This window comes from Podarcis vaucheri (assembly GCF_965113315.1).
Source record: "Podarcis vaucheri genome assembly, chromosome: 6".
Lineage (NCBI taxonomy): Eukaryota > Metazoa > Chordata > Lepidosauria > Squamata > Lacertidae > Podarcis > Podarcis vaucheri.
Window position 1 is genome coordinate 99,280,366 of NC_138764.1, and position 12,287 is coordinate 99,292,652.

Below are 12,287 nucleotides of genomic sequence, written 5' to 3' on the forward strand. Positions count from 1 at the left end.
ACAACTATCAGCCATTTAGAAGACATCATCAGGTAGCCCTGTTTAGGGAAGTTTTTAATGTTGGATGTTTTAGTGTGTTTTTAATATTCTGCCGGGAGCCGCCCTGAGTGGCTGGGGAAACCCAGCCAGATGGGCATGGTATAAATATATTATTATTATTAATAATAATAATAATTATTATTATTATTAGAAATTGGGTAGCTGGAACACCATCAGAGGTGTTGCGTTCTTTGAGCTTGCTGGTAGGATGAAAATTGGCCATATTAACCACAGTCGATACCCCAGTGTTAACCACAGCCTTAAACCAAAGTGACCCAAAGATTCTCCAGCTGAAAATGTCTACCTTGCCACAGACTTTTCTAAGCCTTTAAGGCAGGGATGTGAAACCTCTTGGTTCTTCAGGTGTCGCTAGACGACAGCTCCCATCAGCTTCACCCTCAAGCTCTGGGGAAGCAGTGCAGGCAGCGAGAGAGGCAGTGTCTCCAAGCCCTGAGAGGAAATATTTCCAGCGTGTGGAGCAAGGCTTTGTTTACGTATTCGCTGAAGTACTAAGGATGCTGAGCGTCTTGCGAGAGGAAGGGCTGTAGCTGAGTGGCAGAATGCATACCTTGCAGGTTCCAGGTTCAATCCCCAGGGATTGATGGGAGAGATCCCCACCTGACACACTGCCAGCCAGTGTTGACAACACTGAGCTGGTTAGACAAATGGTAGATGTGATTTCATACATTCCTAATTGGAAGCTGAGGTCAAACCATCTTGGAAGACAATTAGAAGGTGAGGCGGGAAGCCCATTGCAGCAGAGGCTCTGGCACAGAAGAAAATCAAGAATAACAATTCGGTTGCCAGCAGGCCCTGTTGATAAGTTTTAACTTGTACAGCCGGAGACAAAAGCAGTAGTTTATATAGATATATGCACTTCATTAGCATAATGTCATTTTGTACAAAAATTACTTGTCAAATACAAAGGTTTTTTTAAAAAAAACACAACATATTTCAAGGTAGGTTTATACAATTCCATATAAACACCACTAAAGGAAATGCTGGCATTCACATGTTATAATAGTACATGCATACTAAGCCTAATAGAGAGATGCAAATATTTTCATTTAAATATTAACTTCAGAGCAAGAGCGAGTACATCTTCTGCTTCCCTTTCTTTCTATTTTAATGATGCAGATAATCTATTCCTTGTCCTGATTTTCTAAATTAAAAAAAATCCTCTGCGATTCCATTTGGAAATTGGGAACAAGGCTTCTCTGGAACTTTGAGCACGGTTCAGCTTGTAAAATCCCTGAGTCTCCAGCACATCCATGAGAAACAATCTCTCTCCCAACTTTCCTTTTTAATAATATATAATTATTTTCTCCTTGAATGCCCTTCCTGACTGAGTTTCTTGCAGTTGCAAATGCCAAATGGAACCTCTCTTCTCGCTCAAATGAAATAACAAGGCTTTAATTAATGATTGCAGAAATGTGACTTACCAGCCCTTCAGGATGGGCCTTTGTCATTTGGGGTCTGGAGAAGGGAAAGATGTGATGTTTCAAGGCAGCTGCCCGGTTGCCGCTCGACTCCCTTGCCATCTGCTCTGCTAGCTTGGTGGCAAGATGGCTTGGGCTCCTTGTGGCTGGGACAGAATGGACAGAGGCTGAACTTCAGTTAGGATAGATACTTTATTACGGTTGGAGACCAGCTTATAAAACACACTTGGGGGTACAATCCCAGAAGGAAAACAAACATTTAAAACAATGTACAACAATAAATTTAAAATGTATAAATGCGATAAGCGTATAGACACACTTAAAACTTTAAGATAAGCGACTGCAGAGAGATGACCCAGAGTCACCCATGGAATCGAGTTTGGGGATCCTCTTAACGAACTACAGTGGATGCTCGGGTTGCGAACGTGATCCATGTGGGATGCACATTCGCAACCTGCAGCGTTTGCAACCCGCAGTGGCACATCTGCGCGGGTTGCGATTCAGTGCTTCTGAGCATGCACAAAGTGCGATTTAGCGCTTCTGCGCATGCACGACCTCCAAAACCCGGAAGTAACCTGTTCCAGTACTTCCGGGTTTTGGAGCGCCCGTAACCTGAAAAAGCGCAACCTGAAGCATCTGTAACCTGAGGTATAACTGTAGTTTGTGTCGGGGGATGGTCTGTGCCTACAGATCTGTACACAGAATCTGGTGACCATCCGGGTCTTCTTATGATCTTTGCCTAACAGGAAAAGGTTAAATTTTTGCTTTTCCGGGAGGTCAGCGAGCCTCACCAGCAGGGGATCAATGGTCTCACTACGTGCCCCTTCATAAAAGGGACATCTAAAGAACAAGTGCTCTGGGCTTCCTTTATCCCCCCAATGAACAGGCGCAAGGTCTCTGAGCATATGGGACTTTTTTAAAGGATCCTTCCAGGGCCGGTGAGGGCAGAGCTGAGCTTCTGAACTTCAGTTTGTTCCTTCCCTCAGTAAAGGTGCCCCCACCCAGCCACCTGAAGGTCACCGAGCTCTCGCAAGGGGAGGTCCAGCTCGAATGGGAAGCATCTGCAGCGTCCGACGTGGTCGTCTACCAGATCAAATGGAACGTGATTGGGGAAAAGAGGGCGCAGGAGGTATGTCGCCACTCTGGGGAAGGCGGAGTAAGTTGAATCGGGCGAAGTCAGTCGGTAGAACGTGAGACTCTTAATCTCAGGGTTGTGGGTTTGAGCCTCACGTTGGGCAAATGATTCCACCTGGTTGGACTAGATGACCCGACTAAACATCAGGAAGAACTTTCTGACAGTAAGAGCTGTTAGACGGTGGGTGGAATGGTCTTCCTCGGGAGGTGGTAGACTCCCCTTCCTTGGAGGTTTTTAAGCAGAGCTTGGATGGCAATTTCTCATGGATGCTTTAGCTGAGATTCCTGCATTGCAGGGAGTTGTACTCTGCAGGGGGTTCCAACTCTCCAGTTCTATTATTCTAAGTATCTTTGCATGCTACCATTTGGTAACAATATGGTGGCTTTTGCCAGTGCGTTGAATATATGTATATGTCACACAGGGAGGCTCTGATTTTGATTGAAAAATTGGCCCTGTGAGAATAGGTGTATAGATCTTCCCTTTCTAAATTGACCCACCCGGATGCTATTAGGAAAAGGAAACATTGCCTAGGACTTGCTGATCAGAAGATTGGCAGTTCGAATCCCCGTGACAGTAGCTCGGTCCCTGCTCCTGCCAACCTAGAAGTTCAAAGGCACATCAAAGTGCAAGTAGATAAATAGGTACCGCTCTGGCAGGAAGGTAAATGGCGTTTCCATGTGCTGCTCTGGTTCTCCAGAAGCAGCTTAGTCATGCTGGCCACATGACCTGGAACCTGTACGCCAGCTCCCTCGGCCAATAAAGCAAGATGAGTGCCGCAACCCCAGAGTCAGCCACGACTGGACCTAATGGTCAGGGGTCCCTTTACCTTTACAGGTACTATATTCTACCCCCTCCCACTGCGGGGCCAACAGCATTGCCAAGGAGACAATAGAGATCTGGATGATGCCATAGGGGAAAGGGTTAAGCACCCCCTAACTCAGCACTAGCAGTCCCACCCAACTTTGAAGCTTCTTGTGAAAGATTTTTAAGTGGCCACAAGATCCCATCAGGAAAGGGCTCTTTTGCACCACCTGTGATGGTTCGACTCCCAGAAGGCATTATGCACCCACAGTCTCCTCTTCATAAAAACATCGGCCAACTATGCAGATGCCTAGAATTCAGGTTGCCTTTGTTCTTCTCTCCCATAGCTGTCTGTTGCTGGAAATTTGGCGTCTTCTATTCTTCCTGGCCTGAAAAAGAACACCGAGTACCAGATCTCAATATGGGCGTATTACAGAGATGGGGCTCGGAGCGATACCATCTCTGTCCGGCACAAGATCAGTAAGTGAGCAGGAACAAGCAGTCTCTGTAATCTTGGGGGCTGGGACCTGATGGTGCTGGATAGTGTATAACTAAGCCATGAATGTGCCATTGAAGTGGAAAACAATGATAATCGGGAGTCAGGTGCTGCAGCAGAAAGCCTGGGGGCTGAGGGGGACTGGCTCTCTTGCAGCCTGTGTCTATGGCAATATGAAGCAGTGGCTGGAAAACTATCTCTGAGTTGCCGTGACTGTAACCATGGAGGGAAGTGCTGACATGCTGGGCATGGAAACAGAACTATCAGCTGCTAACTCACATACACACACATTTTGAGGGTGCTTCCAGGCAACCTGTTTCTTGAGGGTTCATCCTGATTGGTCTGCAGGCAGTGTTGTTGGCAATTTAACCGGCATTCATTATGATCTGTTTTGTGGGGAAGTGTTGCGTCAAAGCCAGGGTTATCTCACACTTCCCAGTGCGTCTCCCCCTCCTCTCTTTCCTTATTGCAAAAAGTTCTTTTGGGAGAAGTTGGTTCGTCTCACGAGAGCTGCCAAGCAACTGTGATTGTGCAACCCTAATTTGCTAGCTGGGATGTGGGTGGTGCTGTGGTCTAAACCACAGAGCCTAGGGTTTGCCGATCAGAAGGTTGGCGGTTCAAATCCCTGTGACGGGGTGAGCTCCCGTTGCTCGGTCCCTGCTCCTGCCAACCTAGCAGCTCGAAAGCACGTCAAAGTGCAAGTAGATAAATAGGTACCGCTCCAGCGGGAAGGTAAACGGCGTTTCCGTGCCCTGCTCTGGTTCGCCAGAAGTGGCTTAGTCATGCTGGCCACATGACCTGGAAGCTGTACGCTGGCTTCCTCGGCCAGTAAAGTGAGATGAGAGCTGTAACCCCAGAGTCGTCCACAACTGGACCTAACAGTCAGGGGTCCCTTTCCCTTTAATTTGCTAGTTGACAATTGAATCACATCTGAAAATGGCATCACAATCTACAGCTGCTTCTCTAAAGCTGCACCAAGTCTGGAGTAACTATTTCTCTGGGAAATGGTTGCCCCAGATCTTATTTATGCTGTTGGAACAGCCAGGGTTGATTACTGCAAAGTGTTGATATGTGGGGCTACCCTTGAAGTCTGTGTGAAAATTGCAGTTAGTTCAGAATGCAGCTGTACTCAGTGGGAGCAGGTGTTGGGATTTTGCTACACCAGGGCTTAAAGAGCACTGCTGTTTGCTTGTCCATTTCTGATCATAATGAAAGGTTTCAGTGGAGATTTCTTTTTCTGAAACCCCTACACTAGCTTTCCCCAACCTAGATCACAACCTGGAGTATATGAAGCTTCCAGTATGTTTTCCCCTGATGACCTAAGTGGTCAGGCATGTCTGTGCAAGGGAACTTGGTCTTTCAGATAATCTGTTCCTGAGTCATTCAGGACTTCATTTTCCAGGAACAAGACCTTGAACACGGCCTGGTAGCTATTTGGCAGCTGGTGAGTGACTGGCAGAATTAGTAAATATGAGAATGGAATAGGAGAAGGGGCTGGGGGGAGGGCTTGTGCCACTTATTTCAGATTAATGAAATGATAGTACAAGTGTAGAATCATTTGCTGGCAGTTCAAGGGCAAAAAAAAAAGAGAGAGAGAGAGAGAGAGAGAGAGAGAGAGAGAGGGATACAATTTAATACATTTTCTTTGAGCTGTGAAGTCACACAGTACAGAGGGGTAATTGTGTTACAGCAACCCCCAAAAGGAGTCTTTAAAAAATAAATTATTTTATTATCATTATGCAAAATATACAAAACATACAAAATGCATTGCATATAGTTCATGCACATTTCTTTATCCAATGAAAGCACGATAACAGAGAAAAAATGCAGATGGTTGTACATTTGTTGTTCCAAAATGCCGCAGGACGAAATCCACTTTCTCCTGAAACCATCAGCATTTTTCTCCCCTTGATTTCTCAGACATGCCAAATCTTCAGATACCAATTTTTGGGCAAGGGCTGTAGCTCAGTGGCAGAGCATCTGCTCTGCATGCAGAAAATCGCGGGTTCAGTTCTAGTCAGTGTTGGACTAGAAATGTGCTGAGTGTACTGAGCTAAGTGGACCAGTGTCCTGACTTGGCACCAGGCAGCTGCCTACGTCTGCATACTCATACTTGTAAACCATTTAGCAGCCATTCTGGCACCTAACGTGGTGCCTTCCAGAGTTGGACTCTATGTCCCATCATCCCTGACCACTGACCATGCTGACTTGGGGCTGATGGGAGTTGGAGTCCCACATTTGCAACTAGGGTTGCCAGATCTCCAGGTATGAACTGAAGTCCAGGTTTACCTGGCCAGGTGGCAGGTGAGAGGACTGAAGCTCCAGGTGGGCGATAGTACCTTTAATTTAAAATAAATAAATAAAAGAAGACTGTGTTCATGTAGCTTGCAAGCTTCAGCCTGGCAGGCGCTAGCTGCAAAATATACCCTGGCTGTCAGGAGTTCAGCCTACACTCGAGTAGGACCATGGCAGAGACACATGCTCGACTGGCATGTTCCCTCCCTCCTGGTCAATTGTTTGAGAGCTTCATAAGCTTTCTTCAGCCCGACCATCACAGCGACCGATGCCAATCAACACCGGCACACTTAGGGATCCACAGAGTTTGTGCACCTTGCGTGACAGATCTCAGCATTTTGGCTAATCTACTTTATTTACATATAAACACACACAGAGCACTGCAACATGGCTCCCTCTCTCTCTAGCATCAGACAGCAAAGAGAAAAAGAACAAAGGACAATAGTCCCACCTCACAGAACACAGTAACATAAACATCCTGTCTCCATCACTTCCCACTCTGTGGAGTCAAAACATACACCGTCATGTGAAAGACAAAAATCCCATGACTGCAATCATAGATCAGGAATTCTGCACTCCTCCGTTCCCCTCTCCCAATTAACCTCCATCGCCAAGAACCTCCTCTCATGAAATCACCAGCTGTCACCCCTAACTCTCAGGTTTGGGCCCTGAAATCTCAGGCTCTGGGATACCCCTGAACCTAGCAACCTAATCACTATCCCTACCTTAGATCATGCAGCCATTAAATCTGCTTGCTCGTCACTTGCTGCAAGGCTCAGTGTTGCATTTGCAGTAACAGATTAGTCTTTGGACAGAGGCGACTTCTTGTTTACAATGATGCAGCAGTCTTTCAAGGCAGGGGAGCACACACACACACACGAGCGCCTATCCGGAGTGCTGAATCACCCTTCGCAAGCAGCACTCTCAGAAATGAAAGAGAAGTTGCCAGCCGGACCATGTGTCAAGGTAGAGACTGCTCCTTGCTTGGTACAAAAGGATGAGAGGTTAGAAAGGGTCGTCCCTGAAAGTCCCCCCTTAATTAATACTTCCTGACTAATGGCTTTGCTGGCAGTGAGCAGAACACCATTTACTTAATAGCCACCCTCTATTTCTCTCATTTAGCCAGGTTTTTTACGTTTGGAGGAGTTAGCTGAGACTCAGATTACCAGCTATCCTGGCACCTGCACCCTTTGCTTTGAGTCATATTTACTGATCTAGATTCTGCTTTTCGGCTCCAGTGCTCAAAATGGATCATGACAGGCAAAAAGAGTATCTTTTTAATACATATTAAAGAAGAATTAACTTTGCCTGGAATCTTCAGAATAGCATAATTCAGGAGGAAACACTCAAGTGAATCATCTCTGCCAATCACTAGCAAGGCCAAAGGGTTTTTTGTAGAACAAAGTGTTCAGAGCACTCCAGAAGGGCCAAGTATATCAGATGGGAGGGAAATCTCAGCAAGCTCTATTACCGGTAGGTTATTTCTGATTAGGAAGGCTGCTTGTGCACTGCCAGAACAAGAGGAAACGCACCATTGAAGAACCGGACAAAAGGAGACACCAATTTGCATGAAATTTGCACATTTTAATTAGGTGCGCCGCAGAATTCTGTCAGAAGTGGGAGTGGAAATTGCTGGTGTTGTCCCATGTCCAGAATGAAAATCAGCCCAGTGAATATGATCGAGAGCAGAGCAGATTTTGGGGAGGTGTGGTGTGGTTAGATGGGGATAAAATTTCATAAATCCTTGCGCTAACTACCGTATTTTTCACTCTATAGGACGCACTTTTCCCCCTTCAAAAATGAAGGGGAAATGTGTGTGCATCCTATGGGGCAAATGCAGGCTTTCGCTGAAGCTTGGAGAGCGAGAGGGGTCGGTGTGCTCTCTCTCTTCAGGAAGCTATCCGTAAGCCTGGGGAGCCCGCGGGAGTTCCTGCAGGGTTCCCTAGGCTGTGGATAGCAGCCTGCTTGCCTGGGGCGCGGAAGTTCCCATGGCTGGGGGGGAAAATTTTTTTATTTCTTTATTTCCCCCAAAAAAACTAGGTGTGTCGTATGGGGCGAAAAATACGGTAAACAAGCACCCGGAATACTTCCCTCAAGCTCCTACAAGAAGTTTTCTGCGCTGCTAACTCACTTCCCAACTGCTATAAAAATATTCCTAAAGAATATTTTAGTTGTGCAGCCTGCTTCTGTTAAATGAGAACTTTCAACAAAAGGTTCTTTGCTTCTCTGAGCTAAGTTTCTCATTCTCCCCCACCCCCTGCTAGGCCCTAAAAGAGGGTTTTTTTCATTTTCTTTCCAACAGCTCTAAGCATCTTGGGGTATTCTATATGTTTCTGTTTTGCACCCGTTGTTCAATTTACTCTTCCTCGACCTTATAATTTTGGGCTCTCCCTAAGGTTCTGGGTTGTGTCCTTTTGAAAAGGATAGTTTTTTTAAAAAAAAGGAAAGGAAAAGGAAATGTGATATCAACTTCAGTTTGCGAGGCACTTGAAAACAGGCAAAGAGATTCTCTCAAGAATTGGTGAACTTCAAAGGTCACCGTTGAAGTGTTCCAGAAGTTGTAAGCTCAGCAGGAGGCAAGGCTTCCCCTCCCCTGGTTGTCCCAGGAGAAAACATTTCTCACTGAAGTTTCTGAATAAAAGTGAGGCTTGTCCAAAGCCTGGCTTTCTGATGTGGAACAGAATAGCTGCTCTTCGAGTCTGAAGCTAAATTCGTTGCAGGGGGCTGTGGAAGAGAAAGGATGAATCCTTGGCAACGGATAAGGCATTTTATTTATGTAACAATATTAACATGACGCTTACTTGACTGAAGATCGCTTAATGGTTTACAAAGGGCAATCTGAAATATCCATTAAAAATAATAATAATCCCACATGCTGTGGAGTTGGGGGAGGGGGGAGCCAGGACTGTTTAAAGTGGTAAGATGATGATTTTGATGTGTGGTGCAGTTGGGGGTCTTAGCATCGTTTATGATAATTAAGCAGAAATGTTGACCTTCTGAGCAGAAAGATGGGATATGAATACATTAAAACTAGCAAGCAAATAAATTATCAAGGTGTGGGAGGATATATCCTGGGTGCACGTCTTGGTATTGTCAATTATTCATTGACTAGCGAAAAATAATGCCCAACATATGTGTGCCTGGCGTGCTCTGGTCCATGGGGTCATGAAGAGTCGGACACGGCTACATGACTAAACAACAACAAAACAACAAGTGTGTGTGTGTGTGTGTTTGTGTGTATGTGATGTGTGCAAAAAGGCCTAAATACTGCAGAGACCTTGCTCTGTGCATGTGTGTTGCAAAGTAGTTCTGTGTAAGGCACATTAACCTCCATAGGGTTTTTATCAGAGGTGGAGAAACACACTTTGTCCCCACTCCCCCAACCTGAATCTTCAGGTAGGGTGGGAAAAGATCTCTTTGGAAACCAAGGAGGGCTGCACAGTGTGTTCTTCATCCTTGAGTCCCCTGATGGGACTACAACTCCCATCATCCTTAGACCAATGGTTACCAACGATGGGAGTGGTAGTCTAACCATCTCTGGGAACACAAGGATGAAGAAGGCTGGTGTAGACCATTCCATCTAGAGAAAGGTAGATGGATTCAATGGTCTGCTTTGGTATAAGGCAGCTTCCTGTGTTTCTAGGTTGTGAGTGAATGGCAGAAGTGAATGGCAGTCTTCTGCTATATAGGAGAAAGTAAAGGGATATATCTGGGGATGAACTGGGTGGATCTGAACTAAGGATGGATGGATCTGTCAATTTCGGTCTCTCTATTTTTTCTAGACATAAGTTTAGTTGTCCGCATTTCTGCATGGCGTAGCGTTTTAAACAACAACAACACGCAACTCCATGAGCATTTTACTGCAAATCTCTCCGAACATACCCACTTTTGCATGCAATCTTTCCTAATATGCATTTTCTTTTGCAAGCAATTCCCTCTAATACAATGCAGTTCAATACACATTTTCTTGAAACAGATGCATTTTACACACAAGGCTCAATTTGAGAACCACGCTGCAAAAATTCTGGGCAGTGTGAATTTCAAGGGAATTTTTCCCACTTGCATGAAAAGTTCAAATTCAGTAGTTTTGCTTTAAAATCTGAACCCAAATCTGTGCCCCAGATTGCCTCTTATTTGCCTTGTCCCATAATGTTCAAAGAGATCCATTCAACTAGCCTTCCATCTGCCTAACTCTGACCTTATTCTGTATCTCACAACAATGAATATTTCTCTCTCTCTCTCTCTCTCTCTCTCTCTCTCTCTCTCTCTTAAAAAAACCTACAGTACTAGATAAAACAATATAATCCCCGTAGTCAAAAACCTACCAGTGCATTTTGAACACATCTTAATAATATTGAAAGACCCCGTTGCCTGGCTACAAAGTACCTGTAAGTTAGATGGAAGACTGAAGAACAGGAAGGATGATAATCACTCAGAAACATTCTCCAACCACATCGTCTCTCTTTTATTGCTCACCCTACTGTCTACTTCATTTGAGGACTTGTGGTTCTTCTGTCTGGCTTGCAAATTTGGATGCTGTGTTTTGCCAGAAAGTTGCTTAGCCCCTCTTGAAAAGATAAGGCGGGAGAGGGAGGGTTTGTTTGCTTTTTTAATCAAGGAAGATTTAAGACGGCTGGCACAGATGGCACCCCTTGTGCCAGGGAACATTTGTTCCCTTCTGGGCAGCCTCAAACCCCTGACCTTTCTTTCCACCTGTCAAAACCATGTTGTCAAGATTCTGCAGGGCCTGCGGGACCTTTCAGAGCAAATCCCTCCTCCAAGATCTCCGCTTACTTTCCCTCAGCTTGTTAGGATTTCCTGGGATGCGCCTCGAGGGCTGCTGCAGATTGGGCCAGATGTCATTTGCTGCCAAATGATCGATTTGTTCATCTCCTCTTTGACACATTCACAGGAGACGAGTGTCTCCACAAAAGTGGAAGCCACATTTTCCTGCAACGTGCATGTCAAGCTATCATTTTTACATCTTTAGGATTAATGCATCTACCATTTTGAAGACTAGGATTTCCAGATATTTGCTACCTACCCATGATGCCGAGGCTGGCACAGAGGTAGGATGGTGAGACCCAACAGAAATCATGACCTCTGAACAGTATGTCAGGAGTTCAGCCTACACTCGAGTAGGATCCTGGCAGAGACACATGCCCGATTGGCATGTTCTCTCCCTCCTGGTCTTTCATTCGGGAGCTTCAAAAGCTATCTTCAGCCCGAATATCACAGCGACCGATGCCAACCAACACTGGCACACTTAGGGATCCACAGAGTTTGTGCTTCATGCATGACAGACCTCAGCAGCTCAGCATTTTGGCTAATCTACTTTATTTACATATAAACACACACGGAGCACTGCAACATGGCTCCCTCTCTCTCTAGCCTCAGACAGCAAAGAGAAAAAGAACAAAGGACAATAGTCCCACTTCACGGAACACAGTAACACAAACATCCTGTCTTTGTCACTTCCCACTCTGTGGAGTCAAAACATATACCGCCATGTGACAGACAACAATCCCATGACTGCAATCACGAAGCAGGAATTCTAACATGAATACCAGTTTCTGGGAATCCCAAGAGGGGAGATTGTCCTTAGGTCCTGCTTTCAGGGTTCCCACAGGCATCTGGTTGCCCAGTGCGATGCTGGGATACATGGTCCTTTGGTCTGATTCATCAAGGCTTTTCTTATGTCCTCATGGTGAGCGTTGAGGACTGTGGCACTATATATTAAGGCTGTCTGTAAAACTGGTCAGGGATAATAGAGCACTCCAGCTGAAGACTCCATAGATCACCCTTACCCAGCCAGATGTTTTGAGCTACAATTCCTATCAGCCCAAGCCAGCGTGGCCAATGGTCAAGAATGCCAGGAATTGTAGGCCAAGACATCTGGGAGGCACTAGGTGGGGGAAGTCCAAAACCTGTGAAGGACATCAGGCTGGAGAACACCTGCCTTAGGCTACTGGTTTGGGGGCAGAAAATAACCTCTGCTCCCTCTCACCATTCCTTTTCCTGAGTGGGAGAAGGTTAGCTACGAAGGAGCTTGGTGACCTTTGCATATTCCTCTGTGCAGATG

The 12,287-nt window shown here is 45.7% G+C and overlaps 1 protein-coding gene and 1 long non-coding RNA gene across 2 annotated transcripts in view; one reads left to right on the forward strand and one right to left on the reverse strand.

The window, feature by feature from the left end:
- COL20A1 (collagen type XX alpha 1 chain) overlaps window positions 1-12,287 on the forward strand; it is a 131,346-nt gene that overhangs the window by 44,389 nt on the left and 74,670 nt on the right. Inside the window, exons 17-18 of the mRNA XM_082225818.1 lie at window positions 2,465-2,607; window positions 3,762-3,894. Coding sequence (XP_082081944.1) covers window positions 2,465-2,607; window positions 3,762-3,894 — 276 coding nt within the window. The remainder of the gene's footprint in view (window positions 1-2,464; window positions 2,608-3,761; window positions 3,895-12,287) is intronic.
- LOC309534378 lies at window positions 49-10,800 on the reverse strand. Its single transcript, XR_014220649.1, has 3 exons — window positions 10,592-10,800; window positions 1,482-1,624; window positions 49-805 (listed from the first exon to the last, which is right to left on the reverse strand). It is a non-coding gene; the product is annotated as an uncharacterized lncRNA (long non-coding RNA).